The 24,135-nt window shown below is 40.5% G+C and overlaps 1 protein-coding gene across 2 annotated transcripts in view; it reads left to right on the top strand.

The window, feature by feature from the left end:
- Positions 1 to 23,832, top strand: part of LOC110530934 (small conductance calcium-activated potassium channel protein 2) — a 65,782-nt gene extending 41,950 nt beyond the window's left edge. The window contains exons 5-9 of one of the 2 annotated variants that reach the window (XM_036985675.2): positions 7,700 to 7,841; positions 8,101 to 8,211; positions 14,325 to 14,452; positions 16,657 to 16,726; positions 20,044 to 23,832. In XM_036985675.2, coding sequence (XP_036841570.2) covers positions 7,700 to 7,841; positions 8,101 to 8,211; positions 14,325 to 14,452; positions 16,657 to 16,726; positions 20,044 to 20,349 — 757 coding nt within the window. In that variant the 3' untranslated portion in view covers positions 20,350 to 23,832. Of the gene's footprint in view, positions 1 to 7,699; positions 7,842 to 8,100; positions 8,212 to 14,324; positions 14,453 to 15,153; positions 15,561 to 16,656; positions 16,727 to 20,043 lie in introns of those variants that run through there. The other variant, XM_090181996.1, reaches the window with a different exon arrangement.
- Positions 23,833 to 24,135: the final 303 nt, after the last annotated feature.

Raw genomic sequence — 24,135 nt, 5'->3', positions numbered from 1 at the left:
TAAATGGTAATGAAAAGAGAGCATTTCTAGAATGCTTGAAATTATTGCTAGAATCCTTGTGGAGTGCTTGCTTTGCATTTTGGCTTGATGTGCAAACACAATTAGGATTAAACTCGACTGCAAACCTATCTGTATATGTTTACTGCCGTTGACATCCTCCCCTCTTACATTTCAACATATTTGTCCCAAAATAATCTATGCCACTGCTCAAAATCAAGGAGACCCGTTAAAAATCCTTAAATGTGCTACGATTTTTTTGTTGCTTGTATGATGAATTACTGTAGAAAAGGGCTGCTGTTTTTACACGGACAAGCTAAGGCATATGACAAGTCACATTTGAATGTTCTATCCCCTGCAGAGGCTTATATTAGGAGCAAATTAGCCTGTCCAAAATGTTGCCTGCTCTGGGCAGAGGTGGGACCAAGTCATTATCATTTGAGTCACAAGCATGTCTCAAGTGTCAAGGTCCAAGTCTCCAAGTTGAGTCACAAGTAGAACGGGCGACTCCCAAGTCAAGTCCAAGTTGTGCATTCTAAGAGCAAGTCAAGTCAGGTCATACGTTTTTTCAAGTCAAGTGAAGAAATTTCTATACAGGCAATGACTTGTTCAACTACACATATATTACTTTGTCTTCAACACACTTTGATTATGCAATAATACATTTTAACAACCATTTCTAAATGCAAGCTACAATAGTAAATGATTAATTTCAAGCAATTTTGAAATACCAAAAGACCGGTAGGCCTATGCTAGTAATTGTTGCATGATGCCCCATTGCTGGTGAGCTTGCAAAGTAAACAGTTCATTTTCTTGATCACCAAACAATTTCTGGAGATGCATATTTCTTCTCTCCCTGCAATTTGAAGTTTGCGCTGCACCCGATCATATACAGTGTGGCAAAAAAGTATTTAGTCAGCCACCAATTGTGCAAGTTCTCCCACTTAAAATGATGAGAGAGGCCTGTAATTTTCATCCTAGGTACACTTCAACTATGACAGACAAAATCACATTGTAGGATTTTTAATGAATTTATTTGCAAATTATGGTGGAAAATAAGTATTTGGTCACCTACAAACAAGCAAGATTTCTGGCTCTCACAGACCTGTAACTTTTTCTTTCAGAGGCTCCTCTGTCCTCCACTCGTTACATGTATTAATAGCACCTGTTTGAACTTGTTATCAGTATAAAAGACACCTGTCCACAACCTCCAACTGTCACACTCCAAACTCCACTATGGCCAAGACCAAAGAGCTGTCAAAGGACACCAGAAACAAAATTGTAGAAGTGCACCAGGCTGGGAAGACTGAATCTGCAATAGGTAAGCAGCTTGGTTTGAAGAAATAAACTGTGGGAGCAATTATTAGGAAATGGAAGACATACAAGACCACTGATAATCTCCCTCAATCTGGGGCTCCATGCAAGATCTCACCCCGTGGGGTCAAAATGATCACAAGAAATCACAAAAATCTCAGAACCACACGGGGGGACCTAGTGAATGACCTGCAGAGAGCTGGGACCAAAGTAACAAATTCTACCATCAGTAACACACTACGCCACCAGGGACTCAAATCCTGCAGTGCCAGACGTGTCCCCCTGCTTAAGCCAGTACATGTCCAGGCCCGTCTGAAGTTTGCTAGAGAGCATTTGGATGATCCAGAAGAAGATTGGGAGATTGGGAGAAGGTCAGATGATACCAAAATAGATGAAACCAAAATATAACTTTTTGGTAAAAACTCAACTTGTCGTGTTTGGAGGACAAAGAATGCTGAGTTGCATCCAAAGAACACCATACCTACTGTGAAGCATGGGGGTGGAAACATCCTGCTTCTGGGATGTTTTTCTGCAAAGGGACCAGGACGACTGATCCGTGTAAAGGAAAGAATGAATGGGGCCATGTATCGTGAGATTTTGAGTGAAAACTTCCTTCCATCAGCAAGGTCATTGAAGATGAAACGTGGCTGGGTCTTTCAGCATGACAATGATCCCAAACACACCGCCCGGGCAACGAAGGAGTGGCTTCGTAAAAAGCATTTCAAGGTCTTGGAGTGGCCTAGCCAGTCTCCAGATCTCAACCCCATAGAAAATCTTTGGAGGGAGTTGAAAGTCTGTGTTGCCCAGCAACAGCCCCAAAACATCACTGCTCTAGAGGAGATCTGCATGGAGGAATGGGCCAAAATACCAGCAACAGTGTGTGAAAACCTTGTGACGACTTACAGAAAACTTTTGACCTCTGTCATTGCCAACAAAGGGTATATAACAAAGTATTGAGATAAACTTTTGTTATTGACCAAATACTTATTTTCCACCATAATTTGCAAATAAATTCATTAAAAATCCTACAATGTGATTTTCTGGATTTTTTTTCTTATTTTGTCTGTCATAGGTGAAGTTTACCTATGATGAAAATTACAGGCCTTTCTCATCTCTTTAAGTCGGAGAACTTGCACAATTGGTGGCTGACTAAATACTTTTTTGCCCCACTGTAGCTGTACAGCAAATCAGCAATCTGTTCACTAGCTCAGTGGTTTTCAAACGTTTGACCTTCGATCCCAAAAATGGCGTGGTTCAAAGCTTGCAGCCCACGCACGCGCACACAGGGTAAACTCCAGCGCAAAATCGCTATGCAAATGTAGCCTGTCATTTCAGCCATAAACGGTCATTGCGATTTCAAAAAGCACGATACAGAAATAAACTGTTTTACATCTGCATTTTGAGCTGAAAGTCTTTAATGTTAGCAGTTAATATCAACTGGGGATATCATGTCACATTGTCACTCCTATGAAGTCCAGAGCAAGTAGGATCATATGGCCTACCTGCAATGATGTTTATAAACCATGGATCGCTGATGCTATGTATTGGCCACCGAGAGGCTTTGAAGCCACAGGTCGGTCATATTGGCACTCCCCAGTAAAAGCATTCCTCCATAGAAATGAATTAAATGTTTCAAAGACAAAATTACAAACCCCCCAAAAAATTGTAGTGGGGACAGTAACATTAGTAATTTAAAAAAGTATATTTTTTTATATTACATTTGTATTTTTAGCCCACATAATCTAATTTAAAAGTATGTATTAAAGTGTCTGTAATATAACACGTGTCAAAAAATACTGCTTGCTGCTCCATATACAGTATTGTGTCCACAATTGCCGGTTAAACCCGTTTTTCTCAATTTCAGGTTTAATCAGACTTGCATGCAGCATGCCATACAAGCAACAAATGATGCTTTATTTGGCATTATCATTGTCTACTGTGTAATGTTGTCTTTATACTGTATGTAACAGTTACAATTCTTTCCAACCAATCTTTTTGGTAAATGTATATATGTTACATTTTCTTACTACATCGAACCGACAACAGGATTTTGGGAAGTTTTGAATACTCATGACTGAGAGAGGCCTTTTGATTTTATCCCTTGTTCATGAAATCCCTCCAATAGCTTAGAGGACGCATTGTCAGTTATTGCTACTGTATATCCCCGGGACAAACCATCTGTCTCTTGCATGAGCTCATCCAAACATGGTGAGAGAGGGAGATAAAGAAAGCTGGGGGAGATGGCCAAGGTTAAAAGGCTAGATGACACAAAGAGGAAAAAGCAGCCCACGGCCATATCACTGCATCCATTTTTAACCCTTTCCCATCAGGGATGAGTTGTGTACTTCCAACCTGATCTATACCTAAATCTGTCTCCCTCCATTTAGTATGAAATGTTACGTATGGTATGTATTCATTTATGGATGTCCATCATCCATTTCATGAGATGTTATGAAACACAATTCGTATGATATGTTACGAATTGCAATCAGTACAATATGTTACGAATTTGCAAAACGTATGATATGTTACAAATCCCTATTTGTTGTGGCTAACGTTAGTTAGGTGGCTAAATGGCTAATGCTAACGTTAGCTAGGCTAGAGGTAGGGCGAGGGTTAGCTAACATGATAAGTATTTGCAAAGTAGCTCAAAAGTAGTAAGTAGTTGCAAAGTTGCTAATTAGCTAAAATGCTAAAGTGGTCTCTGAAGAGATTTGAACACATAACCTTTGGGTTGCTAGACATTCACGTTTTATGCCCCCCTCAACCCTCCTTTTGTTTTTGCCTTAAAGGGATACTTCAGGATTTTGGCAATAAAGCCCTTTATCTACTTCTATTTTTATGTCTCTGCATCCAGTATGAAGGAAGTTAGAGGTAGTTTCCAAGCCAATGCTAACTAGCATTAGCACAATGACTGGAGGTCTATGGTATCTACTATCTTGCTAGCAGGTACCAATAGACTTCCATTCCAACACTAGTTAGCAACTTCCATCTAACTGTGCACGGAGGCATAAAAATGGTAAAGGACTTCATTGCCAAAATTCTGAGGTATGTAACCATACCAAATGTAACTTACTGTATATTGTACTAATTTGAGTGTACCGGATTTACATTTATTATGTTACATCTAGTCCATGAGACCAGGCTGGTACTTCAACACCACCCAGGACAGTGATGTTGTTTATGACAGTTACGTTCTTCAATGGTCTCTTTTGTGTTGGCTGATGCGGTAGATATATGGTGATGTCACAGGTTAGGTTGTTTTCAACCGTGTGAATCAAGTGATATTCCCATATTCACATGTTCTAAAGCCCTTTTTGGAAGGTGTATTTATATCTAGTTTTCTCAGCTGTGTGTACTTGCAAATAGAGTTGCTGACGAAGTAAGGAAATGCAGAATTTTTTGATGGAGTGATCAAACAATGAAAGGTCTATAACAAAAGGATGTTTTGAAAGCCTACTTCTATGGGATATTTTGCAAGGGTGGGAGACATCTTGTTTCAGACAATTCCAATTGTCTCGCACTAGGTCGAAAGTGGTGCCAGCTCTTCTCCATGCTATGCCAACACTACACAGTATATTGAGAGCTTCAAAATGCCATCAATTGGTTCTGCTTCCGTAGCTTCTAGTGCCCACATCACTGTAGTCTATGGACATTTGTCTATTTGTGTCCTTTTCAAGATTCATAGATTTTTTGTGAAAATCTAATTCCACCTAATTCCAAAACCTAATTCCACCTAATTCCACATCCAACGTAGTCCAGCCTTAAATGTAGAGATTCACAATAAGACGTATTCTTAAAGCAAACATATCCCGATACAGAGAAACATACACTGTGCAATGTTATACCATTACGGAAATTGAGAACCCTCTAGCAACCTCTCGCATTGTGTAATGCTCTAACCACTTTCACCAGCCTGGAATCATTTGGACACTACGGCATTTAAAATACTCCTCCTACAAAGGCGTCACTGGTGCCGTCAAGAGCATCCATGCAATTTGAGACAGTTCCTGTGTGCAAACGACACATCGACCCAACCCCCGATGAACCGAGCTGATTGAGTGGAACTCATCATGATTCACTAGACAATTAACATGACGTAGAAGCAAGTCACTTTTAAAGGACACATTTCACCTCTGCTTTGCTACTTAACTTCACATTAATCAGAGGGTAAAATAGGAATCCATGTATTATGTTGACAGACGACTTCCATCAGGTTCTGTCACATAATTTGTGACCTGGAATGACTCATGTCTCTGCCCGTTTTAAATCGTAGATTGTCTAAAATGAGCAAATTAGTCACTATTGCGGCCCCCTTCCTTGCTCCAAAGCCTTGTCAGACGGCATGCTACTGAAGGCGGAGAGTCCAGGGGAAAGAGACAGGGACGTCAAAAACATTGAGCTTCTTAATGCGTTTTTACAGCTGCTTGCAGATAAAACACTGTCTAAGTAAATATTCAACCCCAATCCAACTTGACAATATTGCGATATTTGTCAAGGATGGTTTTCATTTCTAAATAGATCTCAGGCTTTGTTTTCGCTCTCTTTGCTCTCAATATACTGGCTTTTCAGCATGCAGGATGCGGACATCTTTTTATTGCCTGCATGGTATTGTATCGACTTGCTTTTTTTGCATGCCATACGGTGGCTTGAACCCACACTATTCACTCTGAGGAAAAAAGGATCATGTTGTTTTTCCTGACATTGGGCATGAAACCAGAGTTGAGTTAAGCAGATAAGAGTTTAACAGCTGCTGAAGGCATGACTAGTTGGTTAATGAAAGTGAACTGTCTAGGAGGAGATTTTTTAAGAAGCCTTTCTTTTGAGGAAACTTTGAGTTCCAACGTAGTTCATCTGCCCCAGCTGTTCCAAACTCTATTTCTGCCTTGAATAGGTGGAATTGTTCCGGCCATTTGAATTCCACATGCTGGGTCACAACTGCATAATCGATGCATTAGCATATTCCTAATTGGTATAACAAGGGTCCCTTTCGGATAAAATCTCTGCGAGCAGAAAACATCATCCTCTATATCAGGGGCAGACTCAGACCAGAAGTCATCTCTGGCATTTCAAAACATTGGCCCTTTTTTTCCCTTAAGGCCCCCACTATGGCCCATTTATTTCCTTGAGGCTCCCATCATTCTCCAGATAATTCTTATTTTGCACAAAAAAAACTTACAGGTCCACTACATAAAAAATGGACCAGCCCATTTGGCATTTGCTCTATATCCTTAAAAGTCACCCTTTGTACTTTTGAGAGTTGTTAGTAATCCAATTGTACAATGAGCCTCAGTATTTTAACTCCTCCTAGACAGCTGCTTAGCCAATCAGGGAAATGTTATGTAAAGAAAGGGAGGGTTGGGCTGGACATGCATATTTTGGGACTTTTCTCCACAATGCAAGGGAATGGGAATGTCTTTATCAATGTTCAATCAATGATATATCTGCTGTGTTTTTGGGAACATTTGGCTATCGCATGGTTGTCTGCCATTTTGAACAAACCAAAAAATGAAGTGAAGTGACAAAGTTTGAAGGGATGATGTTCATAACCAAACCTTTGTTGGGGTAGTTAAAACTCTTCACATTAGAGATCCAAAGTATTTTTTCCCCTATCATGTTGGAAGAAACGAGAATTGACTCTCCAAAATTATGTCGATGGTCAATTTTATTTTGGTGCATTGATTTTGTATTTGTTGGGAGATGAGTGCTGATCAAAATGGTTATAGTATTTTAGAATGCCACTTGTTAGTTTTGTATTAAATTCCTGTAAAACATCAAGTTAATTGCCTGCGGTTCTCATAACGCTTAAATGCATAGCTGCATAACTTACTGTATGTTACTTCCTCATTCCAATCATCTTGTAATTTCAGGTGTACGTCTGGATTGATGTCCATTTTTAAATGCTTCTCAATTGAAATCATCTATCTTCTCATGTTGATTGATAGACACTGATACATATAGTATATGTTCAGTGTTTTGCTGTGGAGAATTCTCAAACCACCATCGGCATTTGATCTGATTCTTTAAAAGGATTCTAGAAATCAATTATGTTTTCCCTTCCATTTCATTTTCATTTGGCTACTCATTGAATGATTGACTGTTGAACTTCATTTACCACAGCGCAATTGACAAAAAAAAACTATGGTAGTTTGGAATGCAATGGCACAACGTCATAACGTTTGACCATTTTGTTTCCAACATGGATTGGGTGCCTTTTAGATATTTAGTGCAGGCATGACGAAAGGTGAAACACTTTGCACATATTGTATAGCTTCTTTAACAGCAACCACCTGTTAGTTCATGGCCTCTCCAGCATGCTCAGGTTCCCTTTACAGTATTGGGTGTCACTGATGGGTATCTTCCTCTGTTTCTCTCTTCCTTACTTTAGGTATCATGACACACAGGAAGTGACCAGTAACTTCCTGGGAGCCATGTGGCTCATCTCTATTACCTTCCTCTCCATTGGCTACGGAGACATGGTACCTAACACGTACTGTGGGAAAGGCGTATGTCTGCTTACAGGGATCATGGTATGTTATCGGTCATTGGAAATGAGGTTGTGTGTTTGTTTCATGCACTATTTCATGACTAATATACATATTATTCCACATAACAGCCACGTTTGAAATCTGAAAACTTGTGTTTCCTCAACTTGCTTTATTCTAGAACAACTGAACATTTCCTCCCAACGGTCACCACCCATACAGTACTAACACAATGACCCAACTCAGTAGTCACCTTTCAGAGTATTAACTGATTAATGGCCCTGACTATGTTTCTGACCAATAGGGAGCGGGCTGCACTGCGCTGGTGGTCGCCGTGGTAGCCAGGAAGTTGGAGTTGACCAAGGCTGAGAAGCATGTCCACAACTTCATGATGGACACACAACTCTGCAAACGAGTGAGTCACTCACGCTCACGCACTAAAGTAAATGTCACATCACTTACTGTATGGTAGGTTGTCTAAAAATAATACAAGAACTGTCGTTTATGGTTCATGATGGAACACGGTATTACTAACTGTTAAAAAGTACAAACAAATGTATGTACCTGGTGGTCCTTTGTAGCTCAGTTGGGAGACCATGGCGCATGTAATGAACAGTGGTGAAAAAAGTACCCAATTGTCATGTAAAAGTACAGATAAATTACTTTAATAGAAAATGACTCAAGTAAAACTCACCAGGTAAAATACTACTTAAAAAGTTCACAGGTATTTGGTTTTAAATATACTTAAGTATCACAAGTAGGTCATGTTTTGGAGGATGCATGACTTGACCTTCATCTTTCCTGAGCCCGTTGGGGAATTGCAGTGATGAGACATGATCGTAGTCATGAAATATGTAAATCAAAACATTTCTATAAAGTATCACAAGTAAATTTAATTGCTAAAATATGCTTAAGTATCAAAAAGAAAAATATATTATATATAAAAATTATAAAAATTAATATATATTAAGCAAAACAGATGACACCATTATTGTTTAAAACATTTCCAGATAGCCAGGGTCACACTCCGACACACAGACATAATTTACAAACGAAGCATGTGTGTTTAGTGAGTCCGTCAGCTCAGAGGCAGTAGGGATGACCAGGGAGGAATTGGACCATTTTCCTGTCCTACTAATCATTCCAAATGTAACGAGTACTTTTGGGTGTCAGAGTAAAAAGTACATTATTTTCTTTAGGAATGCAGTGAAGTAAAAGTAAAAGTTGTCAAAAATATAAATAGTAAAGTAAAGTAGAGATTCCCCAAAAAATGACAAAATTATTTTTACTTAAGTACTTTACACTACTGGTAATGCCAGGGTAGTGGGTTTGATTGCTGGGACAATCCATACGTAAAATGTATTGTTAGGTTCTAATTCTCAGAGTTAAAAAAACTTTACGGACATTATGAAAGCTTAACCAAGTTTATTCTGACCAGAGGATAAATATAGCTGTATTAGACAAAACATGTTGTTTCCACCACAACAAGTATTTATACTCCAATTTAGGCACTCCTCCTTCTCTCCAATCCTTACATCAATTATGCTCCGACAGGAAGACGAAGTAATTGGGTAATAAACCATAAGATTTAAGGGGATCTGACCTGGCCTCAACCCCTCATTTGCCTAATCCACAGATGTCCACCCGTATCCCCTATAGGGATCCTGTGACTTCCTCACATCCACCCAGCACATTCCAAAGCCATCTGGCTCCTACATATAACCATGAACCTTTCTAGTGCTCGACAACATTCCGCTGATAAGGCAGTGCACGAAATTCAAAAATATTTTTTAGAAATATGTAACTTTCACACATTAACAAGTCCAATACAGCAAATGAAAGATAAACATCTTGTTAATCTACCCATCGTATCCGATTTCAAAAATGCAGCTAAAGCACTAACATATGTTAGGTCATAGCCAAGTCGAAAAAACACACAGCCATTTTTCCAGCTAAAGATAGGAGTCACAAAAAGCAGAAATATAGATCAAATTAATCACTAACCTTTGATGATCTTCATCAGATGACACTCATAGGACATCATGTTACACAATAAATGTATGTTTTGTTCGATAATGTGCATATTTATATCCAAAAATCTCAGTTTACATTAGTGCCTTATGTGCAGTAATGTTTTGATTCCAAAACATCCGGTGATTTTGCAGAAATACCCATAATAAACATTGATAAAAGATACAAGTGTTATTCACAGAATTAAAGATAGACTTCTCCTTAATGCGACCGCTGTGTCAGATTTTTAAAAACTTTATGGAAAAAGCATAATCTGAGAACAGCGCTCAGAACCCAAAACAGCCAGAGGAATATCCGCCATTTTGAAATCAACAAAGTTAGAAACAACTCCATAAATATTCCACTTACCTTTGATGATCTTCATCAGAAGGCACTCCCAGGAATCTCAGTTCGACACTAAATTACAGATTTTTTCCATAAAGTTCCATAATTTATGTCCAAATAGCCACTTGTTGTTAGCGTGTTCAGCCCAGTAATCCATCTTCATGAGGCGCAGGCACTTCATCCAGACAGAAACTGGAAAAGTTCCGTTACAGTCCTTTAGATACATGTCAAACGATGTATGGAATCAATCTTTAGGAGGTTTTTTACATAAAACATCAATAATGTTCCAACCGGAGAATTCCTTTGTCTTCAGAAAAGCACTGGAACGAAAGTCGGGAGAGCGCGTCATGAGACCAAGGCTCTCTGCCAGACCGCTGACTCAAAGAGGTCTCATGAGCCCCTCCTTTATAGTAGAATCCTCATTCAAGTTTTTAAAGACGGTTGACATCTAGTGGAACCCGTAGGAAGTGCAACTTTATCCATATCTCAATGTGTATTCGGTAGGCCAAGCTTTGAAAAAATACAAACCTCAGATGTCCCACTTCCTGGTTGGATTTCTCTCAGGTTTTCGCCTGCCATATGAGTTCTGTTATACTCACAGACATAATTCAAACAGTTTTAGAAACTTCAGAGTGTTTTCTAAAACCTGAGACAAATCCAACCAGGAAGTGGGAAATCTGAGGTTTGTAGTTTAATTTAAGTGATTGCCTATCCAATATGCTGTGTCTATGGGGCCAGATTGCACTTCCCAAGGCTTCCAGCAGATGTTAACAGTCTTCCAAAAGTTGTTTGAGGCTTCTATTGTGGAAGGGTGTCGATTAAGAGCTGTTTCAACAAGTGGACTAGGCTGAGGCCAATCAGTTGTTTACTGCGCGGTCACGCGGGCGCGCCGTTCCTTCTTTTTCCTCTGTAATGAATACGCTATCGTCCGGTTGGAATATTATTTAAGAGTTATTATATAAGACCCTAAAGATTGTTTGTAAACATCGTTTGACATGTTTCTACAAACTGTAATGGAACTCTTTTGACTTTTTGTCTGGATTTTGCTCTCGCACATTGTGCCTTTGGAATAGTGAACTAAACGCACAAACAAAACGGAGGTATTTGGACATAAATATGGACGTAATCGAACAAAACAAACATTTCTTGTGGAAGTGGGAGTCCTGGGAGTGCATTCCGATGAAGATCAGCAAAGGTAATTGAAGATTTATAATGCTATTTATGACTTTTGTTGACTCCACAATTTGGCGGATAACTGTATGGCTTGCTTTTGTGGCTGAACGCTGTTCTCAGATGATTGAATATTGTGCTTTTGCCATAAAGCTTTTTCGAAGTCTGACAGAGCGGTTGCATTAAGAACAAGTTTATCTTTAATTCTATGTAAAACATGTATCTTTCATCAAAGTTTATGATGCGTATTCATGTTATTTGATGTGGCTCTCTGCAATTTCTCCGGATGTTTTGGAGGCATTTCTGAACATGGCGCCAATGTAAACTGAGGTTTTTGGATATAAATATGAACTTGATCATACAAAACATGCATGTATTGTGCAACATTGAGTCCTGGGAGTGTCATCTGATGAAGATCGTCAAAGGTTAGTGATTCATTTGATCTATATTTCTGCTTTTTGTGACACCTCTCTTTGGTTGGAAAATGGCTGAATGCTTTCTGTGACAAGTTGCTGACCTAACAATATGTTCCACTTTCGCCGAAAAGCCTTTTTGAAATCGGAGTTGAAATCGGAATTGGATAAACGAGAAGTGTATCTTTTAAATGGTGTACAATACTTGTATGGTTGAGGAATTTTAATTATGAGATTTCTGTTGTTTTGAATTTGGCGCCCTGCAATGTCACTGGCTGTTGGCGAGGTGAGACGCTAGCGTCCCGAACGATCCCAGAGAGGTTCATCTCCACTGTTGCATATCAAAGTAGTGTAGTGGAGGTATACGATTTATTAAGCCTACACAATCGCAAAGAATATATATTTACATGCGCTCAGCACACATAGCCAAGTTTCAGCGGAATATCATCTGCAGGCAGCAAGAGCGCACAGCTCTCAACTGGTTGTCCCTGGAGCAGCTCACAGAAGAATGACATCTCTAGCCGGTAGGTAGGAAAGACGTTTCGACTTATATTTACCAGTAAATGCTAACTAAGTCAACAATGGGTATGTAAAATACATATTGAAAAGGTTTGGGCCATAGTCTTAGTTATTAGGCTATTTGTGATGTGTAATCCAGTCATCATGGCTGTTTGCATTGTTAGGTTCTAATTTTCAGAGTAAATAACTCACGGACACTAGAGAAGCTTAACCAAGTTAAATGTTTCCCAAAGGGTGGCGTCTCCTCCTTATCGCTAGACATTGCATCATTCTTGCTAAGCAGGGAGCTAAGTGACATGATCCTTCAACGGTTTCTCCCTTTATCAGTACTGCCACATGCGATCGTGTTCCCTGCACTCAGCCCCTCCCAAGCTTCATTATGGCTCCCCTCGTGTCTCTTTTGTAACTAATGTTCCTCTACCTCTGAGTATAACAATGTTCAAAGTTTCACCCCGAATCCAACAGCGTGAAAGGCTTTCCCCTAAAGGCTTTCCCCTAAAAACCGCTCCAATTAAATGTTGAATACAATGTAGGCCTACCTGACAGAATAATATAACTCTGATTTGTATCAATGGGGAGGACATTTGTTTTGCTCAATTGAATTAAAGGGCAACGACACCCAAAACGTGTAATTTTGAGAGTGAAAATCTGAAAATTCCATAGGAAAACAGGATTTTTAGCACAGGACACACTTCTCCAGGCACCACTACACCACTGCATAGGGCCGATGGAAAGAAAGCAGTCCATTCACTGAGACATAATAAGCCAGTAGGTCCCAATCATAATGCAAAAACACAACCATTAGGCTAAGCATCTCCCAGTCGAAATGGACAACTATTACTTCCCATTGGATTTTTTTTTAAAATGTATAGCACACAAAGTAACCAGTGATCTAAAGTGTAAGAAATGTTTTACACACGTAAGCTATTTTCAAAGAGATGGCTAACAGCATGCGAGTTGCAGTAAAGAACACAGTTCCACTCACCAGATGATAATCATTTGAAACTTAACTTCTTGTTGAAAGTTATTCTTGAAAAGGGAGAACCTAACAAATTAGCAACAACATCCTCTTATATAACACCTGCTGCAGCTGCTGCAAACTAGCCTACAACAAAAGCTAGCCATCTAGACCGTGGGAAAGCTACTGCTCGCTTTTGCACAGTGACTTGTTGGCCTTCGAGAAGTGATTTCACAGTCACTCCAACATTTTGCCCTAATACAGTTAATGGCAGATGCCTTCTATCAAGCTTCTGATGGCCTAGCCAATGGCTGACTTAGCTAGCTAGAATTATCTCCCCAGAGACCACCAAAGTAAAATCCTGATTGGATATTTTTTAAATTCCGTGTTAACCCTTTCCTTTCCAACAAAAATATAAGAGATTAAACCAGAACATCATTGAAAATATCTATATTTTATTTTATAAATCCTTAGCCTTTCTCTTAAAGTGTAGAAGGCCCTAATTGTTCCCCACTGTGTTTGGGTTAGTGTAACGGATGTGAAACGGCTAGCTTAGTTAGCGGTGGTGCGTGCTAAATAGCGTTTCAATCGGTGACGTCACTTGCTCTGAGACCTTGAAGTAGTAGTTCCCCTTGCTCTGCAAGGGCCGCGGCTTTTGTGGAGCGATGGGTAACGATGCTTCGTGGGTGACTGTTGTTGATGTGTGCAGAGGGTCCCTGGTTCGCGGAGGGGACGGTCTAAAGTTATACTGTTACATTAGTAAAAATGTGTAGAGTGGCTTTATTTCCCCTCAGCATGCTTTTTTTCACCATTCTGAATGTCTAAAGAATCCATATGTTGTTCTGAAATATGAATACAGAAATATTAGACATTTTGAACTCTTATGGTGACGATTTGACAAAATTCCAATCATGGTCTTGAATTGGACTCGCATTTTTTTGTTCTCGGTCTCGACTCAGCCTCGCCCTCCTTCCGGTCTTGGTCTTGACTCAGACTAAATTCGCTCCGGTCTTGTTCTTGAATCAGTCTCGCTTTAGGTGGTCTCGAACACAACACTGCGTGACACCTTGCCCATGTTGTAAGGATTCACATTGTTTCCTCATTGTTCCGCAGGTAAAGAACACAGCTGCCAATGTACTCAGGGAAACATGGCTCATCTACAAACACACTAAGCTGGTCAAGAAGATAGATCACGCTAAGGTGCGCAAACACCAGCGGAAGTTTCTACAGGCCATCCATCAGTAAGTACCATTTCCCAAAGAATATGACTTCCTTGTAGGCATGCCTGAAGCCTATGTGAACACTTAGTTGTTTTTTTTACCACCTGTTCAAAGTTGTTAAATATATGTTATTGTCTTTATTGTTATTTGTTGTTGAAGCAGTAGGAAGTAATAGTGATTTTAGTTGCACTGCTATCATACTAACAGTATTTAGCTGTATTTGTGTATTCCTAACAGCACTCCTAGCCAGCAGCACACTTTGTTATAATGTCCTACTTTTCCTACTCTCGCTGCCATTTCCTGTGACGATATCCTATGTGTTCAGTTAGCAAGTTGTGTTATTCAATAGTATACAAAAATAATAACACACACACATAAAACGCAGCTGCACCTGACACACACACACACACACACACACACACACACACACACACACACACACACACACACACACACACACACACACACACACACACACACACACACACACACACACACACACACACACACACACACACACCATCCTCAGTCTAAACTACAATGCACTTTAATGGCTCTCCTTCCCCTGCCCTGCCCTGCCCTGCCCTGCCCTTCCCTTCCCCTCTCCTCAACCCTTACCCTGTGCTTACAGTGAGAAGTGTAATGGTTCACTTGTTTCGTGGATGTTGTGGGGTTTAAAACTTTGTATTGTGTTCTGTCTTTGTTTTGCTCTATCACTGCAGAGCTCAGAAGTAAGTTGAGTCTTCTATGTTCCTCCTGTTTCCTCTACATTCTCTCTCTCCATGTCTACGTTTGACATGCATGAACCTTCAAATGCTGGATGCCGATTGTTTTGGTTTCCTTTTAATGTTCCATTTACCCTCATCCTCTGAATGGAATGACAGAAAGCATCTACATTACCACTGATGATGACATGGGAGTGGGGTGTCTGAAGAAAGTCAGAGGCATCTGGCAGTATGAGCTTGTTGGGGCTTGTCGGCTTGGCCAGAGTCCATTCATCAATGAAGTCGCCATCTATGATGTTACCATGATTAATATAGCTACAATATGTAGGCTATATTAACCTGCATTGGCAGTCCCATCCTTGCTCCGGATTTTGTATTAAACACATATCTTCAGAGTTTAAAAAGTCTGTTTTTGTTTTGGGGTGTTGTTTTTTTTTTACGGCAAATCAACACTCAGCCATATCAGACACTCACAATAAAGAGCACAAATCAAGTGGTATCTTTACACACCATAGTAGTACCCTGGTAAACAGTTTTAGAATATTTTTTGTACCCCACTCGGGTCCTTTCCTTCACAGGCACAAGCTAGAAAGGACAGTCGCAAAACTGAGCCTCTCTCATTAGATGAACCCGAAAACAGAGCCTTTGCTGTGATCTCCCGATTTGCACATGAATGAATGTCCTTGAATGTCATTGCATCAGAATTAGCCCCATAGAGGACTTTCTACCTGATCAAGTCACCAGAATGTTGATCCACTGATTGACTGGCGTCATCCCTCCAAACCAACGCACAAATCTCAAAGGTATTTCAGTAGCCATTGAAAGTGAGACACCATTCTCAAACCTTTATTTACCTTATCCTAGACAAGGAATCTCATTTCCAAGGGCGACCAGATCAAGAAGATCAGTGTTATAGGAAGTGTAGTACGCCGAAATCATCAATCAACAAAGTCATTTAAGGTAGCCACTGTGTTTTATCGGTCGGTGCCATAGATTGAATTTAAAGTGCCACTGCAAGCATTATTGTATGTCACATTCACAGGCTCTGGCCCTTCCCCCACTAGCACCCTCCACACCATAAGTGCACGTCACTCACAAGTCATTGCAAGCTCACCCAATGACTGATGTTTCTCTGACGGCCTGCCACTCAGCTAGCTGGAAAGGTGTGACAGCTGGAAGCATACAGAGTCATGTCACCTTTATGAAAGGCTTTATTTATACATTTTTATTGACAGAAATGTGTGGGGGGACTTATTTTGTTTTGACTCAGATTTCTTTGCATTTTTTGCATGTGTTGGTATGGCGATGATCAAGACTGGGAATGCTTATATATGCATGCAGGCTCTCTCTCTCTCCTCAACGTGCTCCCAGAGAGCGTTCTCCTGACAAAGATGTGTTGCTTCTTCCCCCCCCCCCTTCCACCCATCCACCTTCACCCTGATGACCGACCAACCAACCCCTGCCCTCTATCCCCACTCCAACCCCCCTGCCTCTGCCCAGACTACGCAGTGTAAAGATGGAGCAGAGGAAACTCAACGATCAGGCCAATACGCTAGTGGACCTGGCGAAGGTAAGAAGACTGGGGTTTTTCAAAGGGCCGCAGCTGGCCGCCAGCCACTGCATTGATGTGGGTGGCATTTGCACTCCAGGTGTCTGTTCTAAAATGTTCAGAAGACAGTGCTTTAATGTGTGTTTGCACTGCCGGACCCCCACCCCTCTCTCTACACATGTGGTTAAAGCAGTCTGTCTAGTCCTAGGGGATAGAGCATTGGATAGCCATGTAAATAACAGGTAACCTCTGCAACTGTATGTGCATTATTCAAACTTATCAGTAGTCATTACCCTGCAAACAAAAATGAGTTGTTAGGACGTCCCCGGAACCTCGCAAAATGGTCGCCTTATGTCATCAGGACGTTGTGTCATGTGGAGGTTTTGTGTAGTTCCCGGTTTATTCCCAGGACATCCCCAAAGACAATTTTTGATTTTCTTGGGATGTTGTGTCATGGTCCTGTGGAGGTTTTGTCTAGTTCCTAGGTTGTTCCGGGAACGTCCCCAGGGACGATTTTAGGATGTTTTTATCTTTGACTCGTGGATGTTTTTGTCTAGTTCCCAGTTTGTTCCGTGGACGTCCCCAATGATGTTTATCAGAAAAGGTCAAAAACAGGAACAATCAATAGACAGGAACAGAGGGGAAAATGCTGGTAGGCTTGACAAAACAAAACAAACTGGAAACAGACAAACAGAGAACACAGGTATAAGTACCCAGGGGATAATGGGGAAAATGGGCGACACCTGGAGGGGGGTGGAGACAAGCACAAGGACAGGTGAAACAGATCAGGGTGTGACAACAGTTTTATCTAGTTCCCGAGTTTGTTCTAAATGTTCTTGAGATGTTGTGTCATGGTCGCCTGGAGGTTTTGTCTAGTTCCCGATTTGTTCTGGGGATGTCCCCGAGGCCATTTTTAGAACATTCTTAGGATGTTGTGTCAAGGTCTCCTGGAGATTTTTGGGAACCATGACACAACGTACCGAGAACATACTAGTAAAACTGAGACATGGTCCTCACGGAAGTCCTGGTAACTTACAGGGAACTAGACAAAGGTCCCCAGAGAAGGTTCCCTTGGGACCATCATGCGACGTCCCCTTGTGGTCATTAAATGTTCCATGGATAACGTCCTATCAGAACCAAATAGGAACCTTTACGTAACATTCCCTAATGGACATAAAAATAACCTGTACTGAACGTCCTATTATAGTCCCAAGGTTAACATCATGTTCAAATGTTCCTAGAACCTTTACAGAACATCAGTGGGATAATGTCTCGCAAAAAAACCCTTAAAGGGACCTTATAGGAACGTTGCTTAAAACCTGTTATGGCTGCAATCCCCCTATCGGGATAAGTGTCATCAACAACCGCTGAATAGCATAGCGCTACATACAATAAATATTACTATAAATATTTATATTCATGAAATCACAAGTGCAATATAGGAAAACACAGCTTAGCCTTTTGTTAATCCACCTGTCGTGTCAGATTTTGAAATTATGCTTTACAGCAAAAGCAATCCAAGCGTTTGTGTAAGTTTATCGATCGCACGATAAAACATTAAGTACACTTAGCATCAGGTAATTCGGTCACGAAAATCAGAAAAGCAATCAGATTAATCGTTTACCTTTGATGATCTTTGGATGTTTTCACTCACGAGACTCCCAGTTACACAACAAATGTTCTGTTTGTTCCATAAAGATGATTTTTATATCCAAAATACCTCTGTTTGTTTGTCGCGTTATGTTCAGAAATCCACAGGAAAGAGCGGTCATGACAACGCAGACAAAAATTCCAAATAGTTTCCATTATGTCCACAGAAACATGTCAAACGTTTTTTATAATCAATCCTCAGGTTGTTTTTAAAATATATAATCGATAATATATCAACCGCAAATGTCTTTCACAGTAGGAGAGGGAAAGGAAATGGCTGTCCGAATTCTGTTGCGCAAGCAAAACTCATGTGGCCACTTAACGCGATGTTATCGTTCTGGCTCATTTTTCAAAATAAAAGCCTGAAACTATGTCTGAAGACTGTTGACACCTTGAGGAAGCGATAGGGAAAGGAATATAGTTCATATCCCTTTAAATCCAGCAAAGGGAGGCTATGGAACATGGAGTTTTCAAAATAGAAGCAACTTCCTGTTTTGTTTTTCCTCAGGGTTTCGCCTGCAATATCAGTTCTGTTATACTCACAGACAATATTTTGACAGTTTTGGAAACTTTAGAGTGTTTTCTATCCAATACTAATACTAATATGCATATATTAGCAACTGAGACTGAGGAGCTGGCCTTTTACAATGGGCACCTTTTCATCCAAGCTACTCAATACTGCCCCTGCAGCCATATGAAGTTAATGTCATTAGAACGCCCCCTGTTTGCTGGGTAGTAGCCCGTTCAGTTAAACACACAGAAGGGCTTTGCTTTTCCGTGAAGTCGTTTGTAGATTATTCCCTCAGCGTATGATTCTGTTAATGACAGATATATATGAGGATGAAAAATGACCAATTAGCTCAGAGATATGTATTCTCTCATTAATTGAACTGCAGGGCTATTAGTCTACGTTTTGACAAGACATCCTTGATCCTGAATTGTCCCAGAACTAGGACCGGTGGAATTTACAGATGTAGAACACTTCCAAAATGCATATGTATATCAGGGATCATCAACTAGATTCATCTGCGAGACGATCTTTTATTGAGCGGATGGTTAGGGTGCCGGAACATGATCATTTGTAGACTGCAAATTGATCGCTTGTAGCACAAACATATATCATATTTGACTGAAACAAAATCACACCAGTTGGGGAACCCTGCTTTATATGAATACACTTCCAGTGATTGAGTGTTTAGAAATTGCTGATAAAAAAAAGATCCCCATCAATTTGTTCTTGCCCTAGTTACTACCCCTTCTACCCCAGATATATTTCTCTTTCCTGTCAACTCTGATATTGAGATCCTTAGATTCAGATTCTAGTTGTTTGCTTGTTTACCCTGACATGATTTATGTATTTATTTATTCATTCATTTGTTCATTATTACCTCGTAAGGGGTCATGCGCAACTGATGTGAGATCAAAGCTACTAGGCTAATTTCTATCTTTGGCTCTTTGGCAGAAAGATGCACCATACAATAATACTGATATAATACAGTATTTATATATACATGCTTTGAGTGCAATTTATGGACCATAACAATAATACTGATAGAATACAATATTAACTTTTTAGTGCAATTCATGACAACTGTCAAACAACTAAATTTTTATATACACAGTAAATTCAGTTAGCATACAGTATACCGTAATAGATCCATCACCACCTCTCTCTCCTCCTCCTGCAGACCCAGAACGTGATGTACGACCTGGTGTCAGAGCTGCAGGAGCGCAGCGAGGAGCTAGACAAGCGCATCGGCATGCTGGAGGACAAGCTGGACTCGGTGACGGGCAGCCTACAGGCGCTGCCCTGCCTCATCTCCCAAGCCATAACCCAGCAGCAGCAGGAATTTCTAGACGGTTTCCTGCACCGCTTCCGGCCTGCCTCGCTGGGCTCAGAGCGCTCCGAACGCTCAGAGCGCTCTTGGACCTCCACCGCCCGCCGACGCCGCTCGCCCTCCACGGCGCCACACACCTCCTCTGACAGCGGCTAGCCCTTGAACCTGCCCTAAACCGCACCACCCCCGACTACAACTTCTCCTTTGGAGCCCCATAGCGTTCCCCTAACCCCCCTAAACCCCCTCTGCCTTCGCATCCAAAAACAAACACCGCTGTGACTGAACTCCCAGGGCAGGACTGAACTGGAAACTGCTCCAATGCGAATGAGCGAAAACTTCGACACATCCTCTAAACAACAACCTAAATGACTTAAACCGAGACAAGTAGAGATATGGTTTATTTTTTAGCCATTGTATGGCTGTTCAAGTTAGCTTTTTTTGTAAAAGCCCTTGTATAGTTAAACTGACTGAGTTCAGGTTTGCTGGGGTGAGAGCTGGCTATCACACCTGGGTGGCGTGGGGTGGGGGGTGGGGGTGGGGGGGGGGGCTGCCTGGAGGACAGAGGACACCTGCGTCTGCACGGAGGGAAACTTAAAAACGGTGGACATTTGCCTTTGTTTTCCCCGTAAGTCAAGGTGGCGGTTTAAGAGGGCCTCTGAAAGCTCTGACGTCAGTTCAGTATTGAAACGCACTTAAAGGGAGGGGGGAGGGGAGGGGGGTCATACAAAAGGAGAGCAAGGGGAATGCACATGACATTACTACTGAGTAGGAAAATTTACACGAATGCCAATTTCAAAGTTTCAGTTTCCTTGTTCTTACCAAGGGAAAGTTGAGTGTGACTATCTTTTTTAGTTACATATTGACATGATTTTTCAGTGCCTGAATGTACAAATAGTAGAGGGTTATTTAATTACTAATTTCAGAGCAAGTTTTTTTAATGATGTTAACACTCTGAATACAAGCATTGCATTCCTTTTTCAGATACATTCCTCTTCAAAAACTCAAAGAAATTGTCTTAATGTAATGCATAACATTGCCTCCATTACACAATATCTCTAAATGTTTTGACAACTTTTTTCCCTCTTTTTCTACTTATACTAACCACTAAATCTGAGTAGGTCAGAGAGAAAGACGAGTGAGAATGTGTCTGAGAGAGAGAGTTCACTTCAAGCTCGATGCTGTGCACTCATGCTCACACAAAACTATGAAATGTAGTCTACCTTTTCCATCACTACAAATCAGAGCTTCCACAGGTCTTCAGATAATGGCATGGCTTGAAGTCTGCTGGTAAATAGCGACAGGCACACTACACTGACCGAACTGAGAAACCAACCCCACCCCTTGCATGGTTCTGTGCAAAAATGACGATGGAGCAAAACCTTTTGGATGGCTTGAAAATTTACATTTAGATTTTATGCTACTTTAGTTGTATTTTTTTTTTTTTACTGCGATTTCTTTTTTATTAGGAAACTAGAATTTCTATAGTTGTAAATCTAGAGAATTTCAGTAATGTGTTACTGTTTAACAAATGCATTCCCTGTTTTAAAATGAAAAATGTATATATATATACAGTACCAGTCAAAAGTTTGGACACACCTACTCATTGCAGGGTTTTTCTTGATTTTTACTATTTTCTACATTGTAGAATAATAGTGAAGACATCAACACTATGAAATAACACATATGGAATCATGTAGTAACCAAAAAAGTGTTAAATAAATCAAATATATTTTATATTTCAGATTCTTCAAAGTAGCCACCCTTTGCCTTGATGACAGCTTTGCACACTCTTGGAATTCTCTCAACCAGCTTCGTAAGGTAGTCAAATGGAATGCATTTCAATTAACAGATGTGCCTTGTTAAAAGTTAATTTGTGGAATTTATTTTGTTCTTAGTGCTTTTTGAATCAATCAGTTGTGTTGTGTGTGACAAGGTAGGGGTGGTATACAGAAGATAGCCCTATTTGGGAAAAGACCAAGTCCATATTTTGGCAAGAACAGCTCAAATAAACAAAGAGAAACGACAGTCCATCATTAGTTTAGGGTCAGTCAATCCGGAAAAGTTCAAGAACTTTGAAAGTGCATTCGCAAAAATCATCAAGCACTATGATGAAACTGGCTCTCATGAGGACGGCCACAGGAAAGGAAGACCCAGAGTTACAGTGCCTTGCGAAAGTATTCGGCCCCCTTTTGCCACATTTCAGGCTTCAAACATAAAGATATAAAACTGTATATTTTGTGAAGAATCAACAACAAGTGGGACACAATCATGAAGTGGAACGACAATTATTGGATATTTCAAACTTTTTTAACAAATTCAAAAACTGAAAAATTGGGCGTGCAAAATTATTCAGCCCCTTTACCTTTAGTGCAGCAAACTCTCTCCAGAAGTTCAGTGAGGATCTCTGAATGATCCAATGTTGACCTAAATGACTAATGATGATAAATACAATCCACCTGTGTGTAATCAAGTCTCCGTATAAATGCACCTGCATTGTGATAGTCTCAGAGGTCCGTTAAAAGCGCAGAGAGCATCATGAAGAACAAGGAACACACCAGGCAGGTCCGAGATACTGTTGTGAAGAAGTTTAAAGCCGGATTTGGATACAAAAAGATTTCCCAAGCTTTAAACATCCCAAGGAGCACTGTGCAAGCGATAATATTGAAATGGAAGGAGTATCAGACCACTGCAAATCTACCAAGACCTGGCCGTCCCTCTAAACTTTCAGCTCATACAAGGAGAAGACTGATCAGAGATGCAGCCAAGAGGCCCATGATCACTCTGGATGAACTGCAGAGATCTACAGCTGAGGTGGGAGACTCTGTCCATAGGACAACAATCAGTCGTATATTGCACAAATCTGGCCTTTATGGAAGAGTGGCAAGAAGAAAGCCATTTCTTAAAGATATCCATAAAAAGTGTTGTTTAAAGTTTGCCACAAGCCACCTGGGAGACACACCAAACATGTGGAAGAAGGTGCTCTGTTCAGATGAAACCAAAATTGAACTTTTTGGCAACAATGCAAAACGTTATGTTTGGCGTAAAAGCAACACAGCTGAACACACCATCCCCACTGTCAAACATGGTGGTGGCAGCATCATGGTTTGGGCCTGCTTTTCTTCAGCAGGGACAGGGAAGATGGTTAAAATTGATGGGAAGATGGATGGAGCCAAATACAGGACCATTCTGGAAGAAAACCTGATGGAGTCTGCAAAAGACCTGAGACTGGGACGGAGATTTGTCTTCCAACAAGACAATGATCCAAAACATAAAGCAAAATCTACAATGGAATGGTTCAAAAATAAACATATCCAGGTGTTAGAATGGCCAAGTCAAAGTCCAGACCTGAATCCAATCGAGAATCTGTGGAAAGAACTGAAAACTGCTGTTCACAAATGCTCTCCATCCAACCTCACTAAGCTCGAGCTGTTTTGCAAGGAGGAATGGGAAATCATTTCAGTCTCTCGATGTGCAAAACTGATAGAGACATACCCCAAGCGACTTATAGCTGTAATCGCAGCAAAAGGTGGCGCTACAAAGTATTAACTTAAGGGGGCTGAATAATTTTGCACGCCCAATTTTTCAGTTTTTGATTTGTTAAAAAAGTTTGAAATATCCAATAAATGTCGTTCCACTTCATGATTGTGTCCCACTTGTTGTTGATTCTTCACAAAAAAAATACAGTTTTATATCTTTATGTTTGAAGCCTGAAATGTGGCAAAAGGTCGCAAAAGTTCAAGGGGGCCGAATACTTTCGCAAGGCACTGTACCTCTGCTGCAGAGGATAAGTTTAAGTTACCTGCACCTCAGATTGCAGCCCAAATAATTGCTTCACAGAGTTCAAGTAAGATACACATTTCGACATCACCTGTTCAGATCATTTATGGTCAATGATTTTTTATTTTTTTACCATTATTTAACTAGGCAAGTCAGTTAAGAACA

The sequence above is a fragment of the Oncorhynchus mykiss genome, chromosome 8, assembly GCF_057628025.1.
Source record: "Oncorhynchus mykiss isolate SJ-2025 chromosome 8, ASM5762802v1, whole genome shotgun sequence".
In the NCBI taxonomy this organism is placed as follows: domain Eukaryota; kingdom Metazoa; phylum Chordata; class Actinopteri; order Salmoniformes; family Salmonidae; genus Oncorhynchus; species Oncorhynchus mykiss.
This window is presented reverse-complemented; position numbering and strand designations above follow the sequence as displayed.